Here is a 21,274-nt window from a genome sequence, read left to right on the forward strand (position 1 = left end):
CACCCACAAACAAGCCACAACCGCAAACAATCAAGCCACACCCACAAACAAGCCACACCCACAAACAAGCTACACCCACAAACAAGCCACACCCACAAACAAGCCACACCCACAAACAAGCCACACCCACAATCAAAACACGCCCACAAACAATCAAGCCACACCCACAAACAAGCCACACCCACAATCAATCAAGCCACACCCACAATCAATCAAGCCACACCCACAAACAATCAAGCCACACCCACAAACAAGCCACAACCGCAAACAATCAAGCCACACCCACAAACAAGCCACACCCACAAACAAGCTACACCCACAAACAAGCCACACCCACAAACAAGCCACACCCGCAAACAATCAAGCCACACCCACAAACAATCAAGCCACACCCACAAACAATCAAGCCACACCCACAAACAATCAAGCCACGCCCACAAAAAACAAACCACACTCACAAACAATCAAGCCACACCCACAAACAAACCACGCCCACAATCAAAACACGCCCACCAACAATCAAACCACACCCACAAACAAACAAACCACACCCACAAAAAATCAAGCCACACCCACAAACAAGCCACAACCGCAAACAATCAAGCCACACCCACAAACAAGCCACACCCACAAACAAGCTACACCCACAAACAAGCCACACCCACAAACAAGCCACACCCACAAACAAGCCACACCCACAATCAAAACACGCCCACCAACAATCAAACCACACCCACAAACAAACAAACCACACCCACAAAAAATCAAGCCACACCCACAAACAAGCCACAACCGCAAACAATCAAGCCACACCCACAAACAAGCCACACCCACAAACAAGCTACACCCACAAACAAGCCACACCCACAAACAAGCCACACCCACAAACAAGCCACACCCACAATCAAAACACGCCCACAAACAATCAAGCCACACCCACAAACAAGCCACACCCACAATCAATCAAGCCACACCCACAATCAATCAAGCCACACCCACAAACAATCAAGCCACACCCACAAACAAGCCACAACCGCAAACAATCAAGCCACACCCACAAACAAGCCACACCCACAAACAAGCTACACCCACAAACAAGCCACACCCACAAACAAGCCACACCCGCAAACAATCAAGCCACACCCACAAACAATCAAGCCACACCCACAAACAATCAAGCCACACCCACAAACAATCAAGCCACGCCCACAAAAAACAAACCACACTCACAAACAATCAAGCCACACCCACAAACAAACCACGCCCACAATCAAAACACGCCCACCAACAATCAAACCACACCCACAAACAGCCACACCCACAAACAAGCCACACCCACAAACAAGCCACACCCACAATCAAAACACGCCCACAAACAATCAAGCCCCACCCACAAACAATCAAGCCACACCCACAAACAAGCCAAACCCACAAACAACCGAGCCACACCCACAAACAAACAAGCCACACCCACAAACAATCAAGCCACACCCACAAACAATCAAGCCACACCCACAACCAATCAAGCCACACCCACAAACAAGCCACACCCGCAAACAGCCACACCCACAAACAAGCCACACCCACAAACAAGCCACACCCACAATCAAAACACACCCACAAACAATCAAGCCCCACCCACAAACAATCAAGCCACACCCACAAACAAAAAATCAAGCCACACCCACAAACAAACAAGCCACACCCACAAACAAGCCACACCCACAATCAAAACACGCCCACAAACAATCAAGCCACACCCACAAACAAGCCACACCCACAATCAATCAAGCCACACCCACAAACAATCAAGCCACACCCACAAACAATCAAGCCACACCCACAAACAATCAAGCCACACCCACAAACAAGCCACAACCGCAAACAATCAAGCCACACCCACAAACAAGCCACACCCACAAACAAGCTACACCCACAAACAAGCCACACCCACAAACAAGCCACACCCACAAACAAGCCACACCCACAATCAAAACACGCCCACAAACAATCAAGCCACACCCACAAACAAGCCACACCCACAATCAATCAAGCCACACCCACAATCAATCAAGCCACACCCACAAACAATCAAGCCACACCCACAAACAAGCCACAACCGCAAACAATCAAGCCACACCCACAAACAAGCCACACCCACAAACAAGCTACACCCACAAACAAGCCACACCCACAAACAAGCCACACCCGCAAACAATCAAGCCACACCCACAAACAATCAAGCCACACCCACAAACAATCAAGCCACACCCACAAACAATCAAGCCACGCCCACAAAAAACAAACCACACTCACAAACAATCAAGCCACACCCACAAACAAACCACGCCCACAATCAAAACACGCCCACCAACAATCAAACCACACCCACAAACAAACAAACCACACCCACAAAAAATCAAGCCACACCCACAAACAAACCACGCCAATCACGCCTATGAAATACAGCGTAGGACGTAGCGTGGGACGTAGGTCTCTACAGCGTAGGACGTAGGTCTCTAAAGCGTAGGACGTAGGTCTATACAGCGTAGGACGTAGGTCTCTAAAACGTAGGACGTAGCGTAGGACGTAGGTCTCTAAAACGTAGGACGTAACGTAGGACGTAGGTCTCTAAAGCTTAGGATGTAGGTCTCTAAAACGTAGGACGTAGGTCTCTACAGCGTGTGACGTAACGTAGGACGTAGGTCTCTAAAACGTAGGACGTAGGTCTCTACAGTGTGTGACGTAACGTAGGACGTAGGTCTCTAAAACGCAGGACGTAGCGTAGGACATAGGTCTCTAAAGCGTAGGACGTACGTCTCTACAGTGTAGGACGTACGTCTCTACAGCGTAGGACGTACGTCTCTACAGCGTAGGACGTAGATCTCTAAAACGTAGGACGTAGCGTAGGACGTAGGTCTCTAAAGCGTAGGACGTAGGTCTCTACAGCGTAGGACGTAACGTAGGACATAGGTCTCTAAAACGTAAGACGTAGGTCTCTAAAGCGTAGGACGTAACGTAGGACGTAGGTCTCTAAAACGTAGGACGTAGGTCTCTACAGCGTGTGACGTAACGTAGGACGTAGGTCTCTAAAACGTAGGACGTAGGTCTCTACAGCGTGTGACGTAACGTAGGACGTAGGTCTCTAAAACGCAGGACGTAGCGTAGGACATAGGTCTCTAAAGCGTAGGACGTACGTCTCTACAGTGTAGGACGTAGGTCTCTAAAGCGTAGGACGTAGGTCTCTACAGCGTAGGACGTAACGTAGGACAGACGTAGGTCTCTAAAACATAGGACGTAGCGTGGGACGTAGGTCTCTACAGCGTAGGACGTAGGTCTCTACAGCGTGGGAGGTAACGCAGGACGTAGGTCTCTACAGCGTAGGACGTACGTATCTACAGCGTAGGACGTACGTCTCTACAGCGTAGGACGTAGATCTCTAAAACGTAGGACGTAGCGTAGGACGTAGGTCTCTAAAGCGTAGGACGTAACGTAGGACGGACGTAGGTCTCTGAAACATAGGGCGTAGCGTAGGACGTAGGTCTCTACAGCGTGGGACGTACGTCTCTACAGCGTAGGACGTAGATCTCTAAAACGCAGGACGTAGCGTAGGACATAGGTCTCTAAAGCGTAGGACGTAACGTAGGACAGACGTAGGTCTCTAAAACATAGGACGTAGCGTGGGACGTAGGTCTCTACAGCGTAGGACGTAGGTCTCTACAGCGTGGGAGGTAACGCAGGACGTAGGTCTCTACAGCGTAGGACGTACGTATCTACAGCGTAGGACGTACGTCTCTACAGCGTAGGACGTAGATCTCTAAAACGTAGGACGTAGCGTAGGACGTAGGTCTCTAAAGCGTAGGACGTAACGTAGGACGGACGTAGGTCTCTGAAACATAGGGCGTAGCGTAGGACGTAGGTCTCTACAGCGTGGGACGTACGTCTCTACAGCGTAGGACGTAGATCTCTAAAACGCAGGACGTAGCGTAGGACATAGGTCTCTAAAGCGTAGGACGTACGTCTCTACAGTGTAGGACGTACGTCTCTACAGCGTGGTACGTAGATCTCTAAAACGTAGGACGTAGGTCTCTAAAACGTAGGACGTAGGTCTCTGAAGCATAGGACGTAGGTCTCTACAGCGTAGGACGTAACGTAGGACATAGGTCTAGGTAGCCTTTAAAGTGCGATAGCTCCTCCCACAAAGGTCAGAAATAAAAGTTAGTCGCGTCCACGCGTAGCTATCGATAAGACGAACGCGATGATATGTGGCTCGCTTCTGGTACTCAATTTTAAATTCAGCATTTCAACCAAAAACACATTCTTAGCATCGGTAACCCTATAAACCTTTCGATCAGGTAAAACTAGGGTTATCTAGGGTTAGGGTTAGGGGCTACGGGGGTCGCACGACAATGGCGGACATATCAGATCGTAGGCCTCGGAAAGCTGGAAACGCCAACGTCAATTACTTGTCTGACGGACGTATCGTTCAAGAGCTATCGCGCGTTGAAAACTAACCCTAACCCTAGCCAATTAAGAGAACCGTAAGTCCGTGTGCTGGGAAACACATATCAGCGCGTTCGCCTCGCCGTTCTGAGTCGGAAAATGGTCTCGGTTTTTTACAGAAGATTTCTGGCGGCTAAGTGGCTAGTACACCCACTTCCCGACATTGTAGAGACACGAGACCACCACGGCTGTATTCAGCGGGAAAAAGTGAGTCTAGGGAGCCCGCTCCCGACGCTCAAAGACACTCGGAAGACCCAAAGGTCAAGCGTTGACATTTAAGGCTTTAATTTGCGGCCTCCCAGCTTTAAAATTCAATAAGATATTCAAAAAAAATTGCTGTCTTCACAAACAAGACTGTTTCTAAATGTTTGAAGCGTCCCGAATCCGATGGAAGTGGTTTCGTAGCTCTCCGACACTGCTAACTCTCCGCCAAATCAAAAGAGACACGTTTTTTCAGCCCCTAGAGCTCAATTATTATTATTTTTTTTCAAACAACACATTTTCTGAATCACTTTTTCATGCCGGATTTAATGGAATTGGTCCCGTTTTCCACAACATTTCGGGGGGCTGGGGACAGGAAGTGGGCGTTTACACCCACTTCCTGACGTCGTAGAGAGATAAGACCACCACCGTTGGAATCGGGGGGAAAAAGTAAGTGGGAATACATGCCCCTTGATTGGAAAAAATCACAGGAAATATGTCCTTTTTGGATGCAAAGGTGACATTTTTACAAACTTTAGCGCCCTTTTTCACCACTTTCCCAAGGGCAGACAGTCTCGTCGTTGATATATTCGGATTCAGCGGGAAAAAGTGAGTCCAGAGAGGTATCTGTCGGATTAAAAAAAATAATGCACAACACTCCCTGTAGTTTGACGGTTAGCGCCACCTTTAGGCCCTTTCCAAAAGTCCTTTTGTTTCAAACAAGACATACTTTTGTTCAGAAGGTGAAGCTGAATCTGGGGAACCTGCTCCCGTCGCTCAAAGACACTCCTAAGGTCTAGGGTCAAGGTGTGACCTTGACAGGCTTCAAATGCGGCCTCCCAGCTTTACACCGGTGTGTGTGTGTGTGTGTGTGTGTGTGTGTGTGTGTGTGTGTGTGTGTGTGTGTGTGTGTGTGTGTGTGTGTGCGTGTGTGTGGGAGTGTGTGTGTGTGTGTGTGTGTGTGGGAGTGTGTGTGTGTGTGTGCATGCGTGCGTGCGTGCGTGCGTGAGTGTGCCATCATCAAATTCATAGAGTAGTGTGGTCACTGGTGTTTCTCAACCTTGTCAGGGCGTGACCCCATCCAAATTAATCACTTTTGAACTGGGGACCCTGACAAGAACATGGGATGCATTCCCTTTTGCTTGACTCCCGGTTCCACAGGAATAGGCCTATTTATATAGTGAAATAACCATCCATCATTTCCCATTTTTGTCTTGATCAGTGTTTGAACATGAAGTTTTATAGTAGGCTATTCTTCAATAGTATGCATTGCAATTATTTGAAAACCGTGTATTCATATTTGATGGTGTGCATGGTAAATAATTGGATGGCCAAAACACATTTATGTTTTATGTTTTACTTTTGGCTGTCTGCTAATCACAAGGTCATAAAATATCTCATATTGCTTTCTCTAGGCCCCCCCTCCCCCCTCTCTGTGTCTGTAACTGTAAAGAACCCAAACACGTTTTCTACTGAACTTTTGTATATTCTGGGTGAACAGACATTGTTATTATGACAATGTTACTTATTGTGAAACAAGTCGTTTTCCTTTGAGCCAAATGCTTTTATTTTGAAGGGAGTTTTGTGGGACATAGCTGTCGTGTATTGGTTACTGAAGTCACATGACCAGGAAGCAGGTGACGACAGGTAACAGAAATGTATAGGGACACCAAAGGTGATGTAACATAATGTTATTATTGAGACTGGCAAGTTGGCTCTGCAGAGTTCCGCGTGTCTCTGCCTGTTTAGAGATGAGGTCTTCCACATTCACAAAGCAGCTGAGGACCTGTTTGTTAACATCAGAGGGTAGGCGCGCGTGCACACTCGCACACACACACACACACACACACACACACACACACACACACACACACACGACACACACACACACACACACACACACACACACACACACACACACACACACACACACACACACACACACACACACACGTGTGCGTAGGAAGCATCTACACACACATTTATGCCTGATTTATAATGTACATTTGGTGACTTGATGTGTACAAGCTACATTATGAATGTTGAGCATTTGTGATTTTTATGTCAAAACTCTTTTGCCGATTTAGGAATTTTTTACACACTCATAACATATTCAATGTCTCTATATTGTCACTGTTCTGCTTAACATCCTCAATTACACAATTGTTTGTCTTTATTAGTATAATAATAATAATTTATTGGAATCTTTAACACCTTCATGCCATGAGTTTAGGGTTTTCTTTTGTTTTCAACTTAAAATGTATTAATTTTTCATGAACAAGAATAGACAAAGACATACAGAAAGCAATAAGACAAACAATTGGACATTACAGTATGTGTTGCCATCTCAGGAAATAAAAGTAGTAGACAAATGCTATAATTGCAGGAGTTCACACACAGACAGGATAATAATAAAATGGAAACAATTTGTGAGCGAGCGCGCACGCACGCACGCACGCACGCACGCACGCACACACACACACACACACACACACACACACACACACACACACACACACTGGGTTCAGGGTTTTCAATCAGTGCCTCTCTTCAATTTGTGTGTTTCAGATACAACAAACGCATCAACGACATAAGAGAATGCAAGGAACAAGCACTGTCTCATGCGTACGTATCCTAATCTCTCTTTGCCCTCCATCTCTTAATCTGCCTCTATCTGTCTATCTATCCATCCATACATCCTTCTCTCTTGTCTTTGTCTCTTCTCGCCTTTCCCTCTTTCTCAACCTGCTATCCTTTTATCTTGCATGCTTTTGCACTTGTTTAACCACTTTCTCTAATTGGCCACTCATTCCTCCATCCATTAGTCTTTTAGTCCTGCATCCCTTCACTTTTTAATCACTTAAACCTTATGCTTTTACGCCCCCTGATGTTTTCACGCTACACTAATAATATCTGTGTGTTCACCCCAGAAAAGGGATGGAAGAAAAAATGCTATTGAGAAACATTCCACTTATTGGCTGTCTGGGCCAGTTTCTTTGGCCAATGTCAATGGGCTGACATTACTGACCCTACCAAAATCCATTTAAGGTTTTAGTATAAAACAAAAAAAATATATAGTATGACCAGTTATTGAACTAGTAAAGGTAAAATATTTAATTCCTCCCCTGCTCAACCACCTGCCTTCTCTCCTCTTCTGTCAGTGGTACTCTCATCTTACCATGTTGTCCCGAAGGTGATAGAATATATAATTGAATGATGTGTCATTGGGCATCATCTATGTGTTTGATGTGCAGAGGCTCCATGCACAGAGAGAGACGCAAGTTTCTCCGCTCTGCTCTGAAGGAGTTGGCTACCGTCCTTGCTGACCAGCCTGGACTCCTGGGCCCAAAGGTAATATATAATGTCAACTTAACCCATTCTTGGGGTGGGAACCCCTTTTGGTGTTTTTAACTAAGCATTATGTTATGCTTTAGCTATTGAAAAATAGCAGATCTACAAGCTCATAGCGTGCCACCGAGTGGCGCACTACGAGCTTGTAGGTCTGCTATTTTCTTATTTTTATGATCAGTACTTTATTTTAGATTTTTTACAAACGCATACAACAGACAACCTAAAATACAGACACAAGCAACAACAGCAGAGTACGTATTCATGGACAGACAAGATAGATAAGAAAAAATTGAAAATAGTTTACATTATTTAGACGACCAAACGCAGCATCATCAACCGTATCATAATGTGTAGTAATACAATAAACAATCAAGAGGGCATTGCCTGACCATGGATCACACCAAGGGACCTGCAACATGACTGAGGAACACGTCCCACTTCAGATCATATTTTAGGTCTGCTATTTTTGAAAAATCGTAAGGCACAAATCTTTGAATATATATTCTTTCAGAGCGAACGTTTTTTATTTATTCCGACGTCAGGCCTGGGTTAAAGAGTCGTGCTGCAATATTTGTATATTCTATGTTATGGAGTTCCTGTGGAGAGCCAGAAGTACAGGACCACAACGTTAGTACTGCGAATAATAATAATGGTGATTCCTGATCTGGTACTGGTACCCAGTTTATACAAGCTCAAAATCTGGGCATTTGAAATCACGCAATGCTTTAGCGCTTTGTCCCTTACTCCAAGTTGTGCATTGTGGGATTGGGATAATGCCTTTTCAATCGGGGCCAGAATACGTTATCACACAGTTTATTAAGGGAATACATTATGTTCTGATAACTAGTGTGACTCTGTCTTCTTATAAACCTAATGATTTAAGATGAACTTTTCTACTTTCTATTTAACACCTGCATGAGTTGGCCCTATAATGTTCTGATGAAGATAATGATACCAAAGTAGTGTGTTTTTTCTTTGTACAGTAGGTGTTCAAAAAGAGACCTTTCTCTCTTTTACTCTGTGTTCTCCACCTGCAGGCGCTGTTTGTGTTCATGGCATTATCGTTTGCCCGTGATGAAATCATCTGGCTCCTTCGTCACGCCGACAACATCCAGAAGAAAAGTACAGATGACTTAGACAAGTAAGCAAACACACACACACACGCACAATAATACACACACACTGATACATGATCGCACACAGTAATGTGTGTTTGGTTGCTATGTATAATGGAATGTACATCGCTAGGCACGACAGAATTTTTGACCTATTAGCTAAGTTCATATGTTTCATCATCTGCCAAAATGTATAAGCACTCGTATGTTTTAACTGCCATGTTCATGTAGCCAGACTCAAATCACACTGTCGTGTGGTATTTGAGTCTATGATGATTTCAGATGTCACAGCTAATACACCAGATATTGTTGGTGTTGATGACAGTAGAGAAGTGACCATTTTGGAAGTGGCATGTACATTTGACCACAGTCTGGAAGAGGCATTCCTTACCAAGGTGCTTAAGTACCAGCGTCTTAAAGATGCTATTATACAGCTTGGCTACAAATGTAAACTACTTGTGTTCATATTTGGAAGCCTTGGTAATGTCCATAAATCAGTCGTGAGGTGCCTGCAGATTGCAGGCATGCCCAAGCTGAGAGCTGATCAGGCATCGGCAAAATTCTGTTCAGTGTCTGCAATAATTGGCAGTCGCCATATATGGAGAAGGCGATGCCCGTGATCTGTATCCTGAAGCACTTGTTGTAGAGTTTTCCAAGTTTGCGCATCCACTATTGTTTGTGTTCAAGAATTTCTTGTTAAGTGTGTGTGTGTGTGTGTGTGTGTGTGTGTGTGTGTGTGTGTGTTACAGACACATAGCAGAGTTGATCTTCTACATGGAGGAGCTGAGGGCCCATGTGAGGAAGTATGGTCCAGTCATGCAGAGGTACTACGTTCAGTATCTATCTGGTTTCGATGCTGTGGTGCTCAACGAACTGGTGCAGGTACACACACACACACACACACACACACACACACACACACACACACACACACACACACACACACTCACACACACAAGCATTGAAAATGTCAGTGGGACAATCTTAATTAACGGGGGGAAGGGGGTTACTGAAACTACCCCTACCACCCATGGTTTCATATTCCTAATATTTATTTGTATGACAATGATGAATAATGGCTAAAGGAACATGCATCGATAACATTAATCACCGTAAGAATGGAACTTGTTTTTTCTATGCTAGAACCTCTCTGTGTGTCCAGAAGATGAATCAATCATCATGTCTTCCTTCGTCAACACGATGACCTCTCTCAGCGTCAAACAAGGTAAACATAAACTACTGTACTGTAAATCATGGTTTGAGGTAATCATGTATGATCATTTAACCCTGAGAGTGTACAATTGCAACAGGTCATTATTTCTTTATACAGTCTTTCAGTTCAATTAACCCATTTAGGCCTGAGGTCGAAATTAAAAAAAAAGTCTTCAAAATCCTGACGGCTTTCTGAAATGTTTCTGTTTCAGTTGTGCTCAATATTTCATGTCAAGGAAAGGACCCCAATATGAAAATATGTTGTTCCAGGGACCCCAACACAGAAGCAAAGAATTGAGTTAAAATGTTCACTCTGTAACAATATATATTCAAAGATGTGAGGCACATTTTCACCATTTAAAAGAAATAGCAGACCTACAAGCTCGTAGAGCGCCACTCGGCGTGAGCTTGTAGATCTTGTATAACATAAAAGGGGTTCCCGCGCAAAATGGGTTAATACTGGAATGTACTGTGTTTATATTATGCCAAAAACTGTTTCATGGTTTCTCTCTCTCAAAAAAATCTAAAAGGAAAAGAAAAACCTGGTACAACAGAATAACATTCATAAGCCAAACGCCAGCAGACAGTAAACATCAAAGATTAAATGCTTATGTCCATGTCAGCTCAGTGTTGTGGAATATAATTATTGAAGGATGATGTGATGTGTGTGAATATTGTTTTAAAAATAACATCAAACACAGTGTTGTGGTAATTTTGCACATGCTTGTTCCTTATAGTGGAGGATGGAGATGTGTTTGACTTCAGAGGCATGAGACTGGACTGGTTCAGATTGCAGGTACACACACACACACACACACACACACACACACACACACAGTTGAACTTGATACCAACTACATGTTATTCAGGAACAAATTGTATCGAACGAATTTGCTATATTTTCAAGATGTCTCTGGGCAAGCTGGATATTATGCGTTTATATTGTCAAACATATTTTGTGTAAATGTGTCCTTTTTTTCAAATTCAATGTCAATTCATGATCATGTCAATCAGAGATCAGCGGATGAGCTTTTTTGTCACCCGAATCCGAGTGTGCATATTTATAATCCGCCTGTTATCCCACCGCATAAATGACTTAATCCAATTTATATATCCGCAACCACCCGAAATCCGCTGCAGGGATATAGCCAATCTACAAGTTCAAGGAAAAATACTACTAACGCACGCACGCCGAGATTTGGTGCCTTTAAAAAAAAAACTATATTATAAGCCTATAGATAGATGTCATTAGTTTATTTCCGTTTTAAAAGTTATAAAACCTATAGATGGATGCCATTCATTTATTTCCAGCATTATTTCACCCGCGGTTTATCCGATATTAATTAATAATATATTCTTTTGACCCAAACTGCGGTTAACCGGCTAAATCCGCCATCCGCTGGTGTCTAATGTCAATACATGCCTCAACAATGATGCTATAGTCTTCCGTTTGTCGTTCTCTTGTTTCTGATTCCTCAGACTTATTGCCACTTTCTTTGCATTTCGGTTCATCCCTACTTCCTGTTTTCCTTTTCCTCATTCCCTCTTCGTTTCCATCCAACCTGCCTTTCTTTCCCTGTTCATTTGGTTCGTTCCCTTCTATTCCATCTTTCTGTTCTTTATTCCCTCCCACCATGTCTCCTCTAGGCGTATACCAGTGTTTCTAAGGCCAGTCTGGGTATAGCAGACCACAGGGAGCTGGGGAAGATGATGAACACCATCATCTTTCACACCAAGATGGTGGACTCACTGGTGGAGATGCTAGTGGAGACCTCTGACCTCTCCATATTCTGGTGAGAGACACACACACACACACACACACACACACACACACACACACACGCACCTTATACATCAACACATTTACACAAAATAAATAATATATTTTTGTGTGTGCAGTTTCTACAGCCGTGCATTTGAGAAGATGTTTCAACAGTGTTTGGAGCTACCATCTCAGAGCAGACACTCCATCTGCTTCCCTCTGCTGTGTACACACTTCATGTCCTGCACACATGAACTGTGCCCCGAGGAGGTAACACACACACACACACACACACACACACACACACACACACACACCCAAAAGAAAAAAACACCCATAGTCCCAGCTAATGTGTTGTGTTTTTAGCAGAACATACTGTGTTGCAGTTTGTGTCCGCATAGAAATAACAAGTATAATTGTAGCCATAGAACAGCCCACATTGTGTGTTTATGTGTGTGTCTTCTAGCGCCACCACATAGGGGATCGCAGCCTGTCGCTGTGCAACATGTTCCTGGATGAAATGGCCAAACAGGCCAGAAATCTCATCACTGACATTTGCACGGAACAATGTACTCTCAGTGACCAGGTACGTACTGTACACGCACACTACAACGCCTATTTTTGGTCAATGGGACGACACGAATGAGACAATTTGAATATAACGCAGTATCAATTCTTTGTTGCCAAGTATGTTGTTCATATTTCCGTTCTGCTAATGACAAAGTGATCTACCATAAACCCATTTTGACCTGAGATCAGATTTAAAAAAAAAGTCTTCTACATCCTGACAGTTTTCTGAAAAAGCTATGTTTCTATGTCAGTCGTTCTTCGACTGTTCAAAAATAGCAGATCTACAAGCTCGTATGATTGTTGTATAATTGCAATATTACACGAGAGGGTGTTCTTCATCGTCATTAATGCATGCCTGCGATGCTGCAGGAGAGTTCCGAGTGCATTAATGAATATAAAGAACACCCTCTCGTGTAATATTACTTAATTAATTAACTAACTGGTTTAAGACAGCCAACACTAGGCCTATGCTATTACAAGATATTAGCATTAGCAACCATCCTACCAGATGTGTCCAATGGTTTTGTTGTCTTGTAGCAACATTTGGATGAATTTAATATATACATGCAATATTACTACTACTATACTTGTTTTGTCTCCAGCTGCTTCCTAAGCACTGTGCCAAGACCATCAGCCAGGCCGTCAACAAGAAGAGTAAGAAAGCTACAGGGAAGAAAGGAGAGCCGGAGCGAGAAAAGCCTGGAGTTGAGAGCATGAGGAAAAATAGATTACTGGACACACACACACACACACACACACACACACACACACACACACACACACACACACACACACACACACTAGAACATTATTATTCAATAAGTATTGTAAATCCTTAACCCATTTTGACCTGAGATCAGATTCTAAAAATGTCTTCTACATCCTGACAGTTTTCTGAAAAAGCTATGTTTCTATGTCAGTCGTTCTTCGATTTTTCAAAAAATAGCAGACCTTCAAGCTCATAGCGCGCCACTCGGTGGCGCGCTATGAGCTTGAAGCTATGAGCTAACCCTAACCCTAACCCTATTGTTTTACTGCACTTTTATTTCTCCTATATTTTCTTTATAGATAAACTTTATTTTGACGTGCTACTCCTCCCACAGTTTTTTTCCACATGAATGGGAAAATGCAAACACTCACTTTCAAGTATTTTTTCCTCTGAGACCGTAAGGGCTATACTTACAAGACTTGGAGGAGAGATTCATCATAATTACTCAAATTAATTACCTTAGAAGTATACCGGTCGGCCTCATGGTGGCGCTATAACAGCCAACTTTACGTTTTTGGGTATAACTCTTGAACCGTAGGTCTGAAAATATTTTTTTCCCTGGATTCCTTGGGTCATGACGGATCTCCCCATATAGGCCACGCCCATTTGCGTCTAGATAGATTTCCCGCCATTTTGAATTTTGTTCAAAACACACTTTTTGCTCCTCCTACAGATTTTGTCCAAATCTCACACAAATCGGTACACATGATCTACGGACCTATCCGATTAAAACAGCACAGTCAGAATTTAGATCTTCTCTATCGTTCGGCCGTAATCGTCTTCCGAAGTTAGTGGGAGGGGCCTATTTCACGGAAAACGCCCACAACTCACGCACGGAATGTCCGATCCGTCCCAATTCTGAATCGCTTGTCGAGGGTGGCTTCATCAACGCGGAGCCAAAAGCGATTCCATTTTCGACGGCTGCGATGTCGGCAATCACACTTTGCAATTTCCCAGAATTGCCTCTTTCTAGTTTTATTTGCATTGAGAGAGGCCAAATCCAGAATTCCAGATGTGTTTTGTGTTAAAAAAGTAGTAATAGTAGTTACTTAGTCAAGCCACCAGGGGGAGTTTCGCCTATTAGGTGGGCATTAATAAAACTTCTGGGAACTCAGATTAGTCCTTCAGATACCAGCTTGCAGCAGCAGCGCCTGCTTTGAAGAACGCAACGTAAATCTTCTGTGTACTGTATATTTTCCCTCTACAAAACAGGTTAGTAAGTAATATGTAGCCTACAAAAGCATCACAACTTATTTCAAAGGACTCCCTTTCTTCTTTTGTTTGGTCTAAGAATAATACAGAAATGTTGTTTTGGATTTTGGTTTAGTTTGAGACTTGGAGTTTGCATTGAATGTATGACTGATTCTAAAAATGGCCTTGTTTATTTTCTGTGAAAACGCAAGCTCTTTGACTAGACTAGTTCAGATAGTTCCGAATTTTTGAACTTAGGCAGCTGTATGAAATACTTGCCAATAATATAGTGGTTGATGATTGCCCGAGTCCCGTGGTGTCTGTTCTAAATTAACTCAAATTAGTGTCCAGCCACTTGTATTGCATAGGGTACCAGGATGTTATACACAGGTGCCCTGAGGTGGGTCATATGTGGTGATTACATGCAATGTGACTGTGAGTTGATTAAGGCCCAATCCCAAATGCCTCCCTCAAGCCCTGAGCCCTGGACCCTCATTGACTTTAGTGACGTCAGCTGTAAGGGCTTGAGGGTGAGAGGCTGCAAGGGCTCCACATTGTTGTGAAAGAAATGGGACAGCACTTTGAAGATGAGTCCGCCATTCATGAGTCCATGACACTTTATAAAAACTCTCCATATTCACAGCCAGTGCCTACCTACATGCTTGGCCTATTTATACATGTCTATCATGTCTATTTTAGTATTTAAGCTGATCGTTTTATTATTATTAGTTTCATAAATACACTTTCCTGTGTGATATGGGTTGTAATATTCATATATAATAATATTCATTATACATTTCATTTCCATATTCTTTTACTTTGCTCATTAGTCATTTCTCATCATGTTTCCCTTATTATTATTATTATTGTTATTAAATATATAGCCTATATCCTTCCATTCCGTCTCCTTTTAAGAACAGTGAAAAAGCACTATTGTGTTTGTTGACATTCTAATCGCGATACATAACTAATTTGCATATTTAAATGATTGACGTTTGGAGGATCCCCCTCATTCCCCTGGTAACGCTATGAACTGTGGGTAATTTCTTTGCTAAAGTCAGCCCAAAGTCAGCATCGATGCTGACTTTGGCAAAGGGCACATAAAGGGGCGGGGCTGAGCCCTCACTGACTTACCGATTTCAAATGGGACGTCCCTCAAGCCCTCGCAGACTTCACATGAACGCGCAGCTAAGTCAGTGAGGGCTCATTGAGTCAGCAAGGGAGTGGATTGGGATTGGGCCTCAGGATCCCATCTTCGTCGACAAGGCAGCCCTGTGTCCGGTGTGTTTCAATACTTATCATATATCAGATATCATATGTGAATCTACAACACTACACTCACAAAACTAATGTAATTTAATTGTAGCTATTGTTGACCTGGCTATTTCTACCATGTAGTAGCAACTTTCGTTCATTGTTTTACCCCTCTATCACACAGAACTATGTTTTTTGTGTGTGTGATTGTGTCCATACCACTACTAAGTTGAACGAAATTTCACTATTATCTTAGAAATGACTCAACAAACAGTTTTGTGGATTCATTTACTTTTAATGCGTGGCCCCGGTGCCCCCCACAAAATGACCGGAACTACTTAATATTCACCAAAACCAGAGCAGAACTCCGACCACGGGACTCGGACAATCAATTAATACAGTTGCAACCACTATATTAATGGTATTTCATACAAATTAAGTTAAAAAAATGTGAACTGTCCCTTTAACACGACAGTTTAGCACAGGGTTTTGTGTGATTGTACAAATGTTTATTGAATTGAGTTGTGATATTTTGATTAATTCAGTTATGTGTTCTTTATTTTAAAAGTTAACTACAAAGCCAGGTTTACTATAGTATTAACTGATAAGACTGAGGCTGATTAAAGTAGCAGTATTAACAATGTGAGTTTTGGAGCACATGCAGATGTATTTTGTAAACGGTTGATGTGAGAAAAAGAGAAAGGAAATTAAAATAAGATCCTGTGAATAAAGAGACATGCAGGTTTTGAGGAACGCAACAAATCCGTCTATATTTTCCCTGTACCAAACAGGACACATCTTCTGCCGTCAGAATATCACGGTATAGCAGTCCTAAAAGTTTACGCTTCGACATAAGATCCGCTGTGAGGGATGCTACATGTGCTGGACGCGTCTGGGAGGACCAAAGGGACGCGGTCAAGCCGCGGTGGCCGTGGGACAGCGGATCTACTGCTTCGGAGTCCATGACAACTACGACGATGACATCGATGTGTATACATCTTCGACAAGGTGTCCTCGAGCTGGAGTGAGCTGTCTCCGGTGGAGACCCAAGGCACTCGCAGCGACATTCCCAAATGTCGTTCCCTACCAGCACCAGCTGTGCTGGTAGGGAACATCATCTACATATGGGCATACGACAGATGGCGAGACGGCCAGGTGTATGCTTTCGACGTCAACGTGCACAGATGGTTGAAGAAGCGCAAGGCTTCCGGTGGGTCCTTTCCAGAGACGAGGCGAGGTCACTCGGCCTGCGTCCTGGGGAAGTTCATGTACGTCCACGGAGGAGTGGCCAGGAACTGCCCCATAATATGGTTTAACGACATCCACAAGTTGGACACCACCACGATGATCTGGACTAAGATCGTCCCCGGAGGAGCTCCACCACCCATTTCGACGCAACACTCTGCCACCATCGTGGGGACAAAGATGTTTGTATTCGGGGGCTTCTATTCGGTTTCGGGGTCGTTCTACCGCAACACAAAGACTTGAGTGAACCACACAAGATACGCTATGCCCCGTATATACAAGATTTACAGAACCGTTCAAATAAATGGTTCTTTTAAAAAGAACCTCGGGTCTGAAAGGCTCTTTTCCGGGAACCAAAAAAGTGGTTATTCTATGCAGGAGGACGTCGTGGTTTGGTATTAACACTTGAAGAAAAGGCAGGAGACGCAGCTGAACAGAAGCCACAGTGAGTGAGAGACACAAGCAGAGCCGCTGATGTCTCGACCTGACCCTGGTCCTGAGAGGGAGAGAGAGAGAGAGAGAGAGAGAGAGAGAGAGAGAGGGTGAACTCATGTATCCATCAGTATTAAATCAATTCTGTTCCGTTCTTTTGAAGGAGTCAAGGGATTCGCATGTCATTAAGACATGCAAATCCCTTGACTCCTTCAAAACCGCTCTCAAAGGGCATGCACCTATACGGACGGCTGCAATTCGAAACTGGCCCCCGTAAAATCTGAACCCCCCACCTCACTGTATAAGTTTCTTTTCCCTTTTTACCTCCTTTATGATGAAATCCTGTTCTGTTCTTCGACTATATAGAAGTGTCTATTTGTACGTCTCTAAATGTTTTGATGAATTGAACATGGTGGACCCTCTTGTAAACAAGTGTAATGCTTAATTGGGTCGTCCACTCACAGTTAACAGTCTTTGTATTGAGTTTGTGCTTGAAATGTACTGTAATTCTGCAAACTGTCAATTCTGGTTATGAATATTTCAATTCTCACACTTCCACAAGCTCCTGCAAAGCTTCAGTATAGAGGAGTGAGTGCCATCTGGTGGCCAATGTGAGGTACTGACTGTGCTTTTGCTGCAACCATTGGTGAGCTGCCGGGGTGCATACTTAGTTTAGACTAGTCATTGGTTAGACATGGGTTAAGGTTAGGTTTAGATGTGCTGCCCCGTGGGAGGTCAGGTTTAGGGTGAGGGTTTGAGATATGTTGTAGTTGTAGGACTAATGACTGGTCTAACCAATGACTATAGTCTAAACCAAGGACTGTCTAGGGTTCAAATGCCTAGTTATAACTTGAAATTGCTTTTAGTAAGTAGCATAAGTCTTGACTTAGCTATAGGCTAAGTTTGAACTTAGTGTGATGTGGTGCAACCCCCTACTGCACCTTTAATGTTTTTCCTCTCATGAAAATGTTTTTTCTATTGATTGTTTGTTTTAAGTGTGTAAAGTTTTTCTGCTGCAGGTAAATTCTCCTCTGATTGGTGGACTGACAGGTTCTAGCCCTGCGATTGGTTTTGGTTGCTGTGCTCCTTCCCACTCCCAGGTGTTATACATGATCATTAATCAATGATCTATTTTCTGTCATTGTAATTATTTGCCTGATGAAGACCTAGTCGGTCGAAACGTTGCATTTAATTGTTGCCTTAAATGCGTAGTGAAACTTTTCAGACCGTTTCAAGTTGAAACACGGCTCTGAAGTTTCTGAACCAACAATCAGAGCGTTGCATCCCTTCAGGCGATGGGACGGTAGCTAGGGGCGGTAGCTACGCCAGTAATACACTGTCTGGGGGTGTTATCTTGAATGGGAATAAAAACGGAGGGTTTCTGTAATCAGTAGCAGCTGTGTTGGACAGTGTCGGACGGATGCGCCGATATGGGGAATTAAACGGGTGAGCTTCATTTTTATCGGCTTTTGTCGATGTGGGCCTCGACACGTCATCACGCAGCGCGTTTTCGTTTTCAGGAAAGTAATTAAAATTAGATTTTTATGGACTTTTGATATAAAAATACACACAAATTAGAATTTGCCCATCGTTAGGTATATATGTGGGCCTCGACACGTCATCACGCAGCGCGTTTTCGTTTTCAGGAAAGTAATTAAAATTAGATTTTTATGGACTTTTGATATAAAAATACACACAAATTAGAATTTGCCCATCGTTAGGTATATATGCCCATATGATGACCACGGATATGGTCTAAAATAAAGTAAGTCTCGGAGCTCTACAAACTGGATGTTCTTCCTCTTCCTTGATGTTTGCCTTGACGCCTGACCTCCAGCACCCTGATAATAATAATGAATTGCATTTTTATAGCGCTTTTCCAAGTGCTCAAAGCGCTATACAATGGTTCATTCATTCATACATTGGGAGGTGAAGCGGCGAACAGTCGACGCCAGCGTCCTCACTTCCCACCCCCAATCCAACCCTTGATGCTGAGTGTCAAGCAGGGAGGCACTGGGTCCCATTATTTAGAGTATTTGGTATGACCCGGCCTGGGATCGAACCCCGACCTCCCAGTCTCAGGGCTGACACTCTAACCACAAGGCCACTGAGCTGGTAATGTAGGATTGCCTGAATGTAGGCATTGAGATGTGCACACAATCCTCTCTCTTGGAACATTATAATAGCATGTGACAGGGTTGAGCTTGGACATCATGCTCTCTCTTTAAAACAAACACCGTGGCCGTCTGGAATTTAAACAACCACGAGTATTTGGGTGGACTCGTAGTATTCTTTGTGCAATTTTAGCACGTTGAATGATATATTGTATAGTTATTTTCAATGCATTCCATAATGTTCAGTGGTCAAACGAGGAACATTCAGCCTGTTCTAATTGACTCTGAGGGTAAAATGTGGCTTCTCTGAGTTATTCAACTACGTTCAAGTACTTTACTTGTGGGGTACTTTTACTTTCCATTACACTCCATTATCTCCCACTCGGCGACACGCCGAGACACACACTATATGTTTTACTCCACTATAATTATTTAACGACTTTAACAAAAACAAACTAGTTAACAAAATAGTTTCAATTTCCCCCCAAATCAATCAATATAATTTGTAGAGACTGGCATTCGCCCAGTCTGTTAGTACAATAGTTCTCAACCTTTTCAGGCCGTAACCTCCCGAAAAAAATAGAACTTGGATTGCAGGAGTTTGTAGATCGGCTATATTCCAAATTGTTTGCCTCTTTCTCATATCATTTGAGAAAGATTATCATTTGAGTAAGTTACTCTACTGTTAGTAGAGTAACTTACTATAGAGGAAGAGACTGGCACCCTGGATGCCCAGTCTGTTAGTGGACTAACTTACTATAAAGGAAGAGACTGGCACTCTGGATGCCCAGTCTGTTAGAGGACTAACTTAGTATAGAGGAAGAGACTGGCACTCTGGATGCCCAGTCTGTTAGAGGACTAACTTAGTATAGAGGAAGAGACTGGCACCCTGGATGCCCAGTCTGTTAGAGGACTAACTTAGTATAGAGGAAGAGACTGGCACCCTGGATGCCCAGTCTGTTAGAGGACTAACTTAGTATAGAGGAAGAGACTGGCACCCTGGATGCCCAGTCTGTTAGAGGACTAACTTAGTATAGAGGAAGAGACTGGCACCCTGGATGCCCAGTCTGTTAGAGGACTAACTTAGTATAGAGGAAGAGACTGGCACCCTGGATGCCCAGTCTGTTAGAGGACTAACTTAGTATAGAGGAAGAGACTGGCACCCTGGATGCCCAGTCTGTTAGAGGACTAACTTACTATAAAGGAAGAGACTGGCACCCTGGATGCCCAGTCTGTTAGAGGACTAACTTACTATAGAGGAAGAGACTGGCACCCTGGATGCCCAGTCTGTTAGAGGACTAACTTACTATAGAGGAAGAGACTGGCACCCTGGATGCCCAGTCTGTTAGAGGACTAACTTACTATAGAGGAAGAGACTGGCACTATGTATGCCCAGTCTGTTAGAGGACTAACTTACTATAGAGGAAGAGACTGGCACTATGTATGCCCAGTCTGTTAGAGGACTAACTTACTATAGAGGTAGAGACTGGCACCCTGGATGCCCAGTCTGTTAGAGGACTAACTTACTATAGAGGAAGAGACTGGCACCCTGGAT

General features: G+C 43.6%; 1 protein-coding gene across 1 annotated transcript; it reads left to right on the top strand.

The window, feature by feature from the left end:
- Nucleotides 1-6,450: 6,450 nt before the first annotated feature.
- On the top strand, nucleotides 6,451-16,613 carry LOC308312042 (nck-associated protein 1-like). Its single transcript, XM_080794448.1, has 11 exons — nucleotides 6,451-6,510; nucleotides 7,273-7,329; nucleotides 7,959-8,055; nucleotides 9,093-9,196; nucleotides 9,920-10,052; nucleotides 10,314-10,395; nucleotides 11,120-11,178; nucleotides 12,030-12,175; nucleotides 12,282-12,414; nucleotides 12,611-12,730; nucleotides 13,317-16,613. Exons 3-11 carry the CDS (start codon nucleotides 7,966-7,968, stop codon nucleotides 13,551-13,553), a joined length of 1,104 nt encoding a protein of 367 aa, XP_080650574.1. The 5' UTR covers nucleotides 6,451-6,510; nucleotides 7,273-7,329; nucleotides 7,959-7,965; the 3' UTR covers nucleotides 13,554-16,613.
- The last annotated feature ends 4,661 nt before the right edge of the window (nucleotides 16,614-21,274 follow it).

Source organism: Protomyctophum bolini (genome assembly GCF_963924005.1).
Source record: "Protomyctophum bolini genome assembly, contig: SCAFFOLD_648, whole genome shotgun sequence".
In the NCBI taxonomy this organism is placed as follows: domain Eukaryota; kingdom Metazoa; phylum Chordata; class Actinopteri; order Myctophiformes; family Myctophidae; genus Protomyctophum; species Protomyctophum bolini.

Bases quoted from the DNA above. Each gene is read 5' to 3' on its own strand.
- LOC308312042 (XM_080794448.1), top strand. From the start codon at position 7,966: ATGCACAGAGAGAGACGCAAGTTTCTCCGCTCTGCTCTGAAGGAGTTG. The intron at 8,056-9,092 runs GTAATATATAAT...CTCCACCTGCAG, and splicing joins CTGGACTCCTGGGCCCAAAG to GCGCTGTTTGTGTTCATGGC. The intron at 10,053-10,313 runs GTACACACACAC...TTTCTATGCTAG, and splicing joins TGCTCAACGAACTGGTGCAG to AACCTCTCTGTGTGTCCAGA.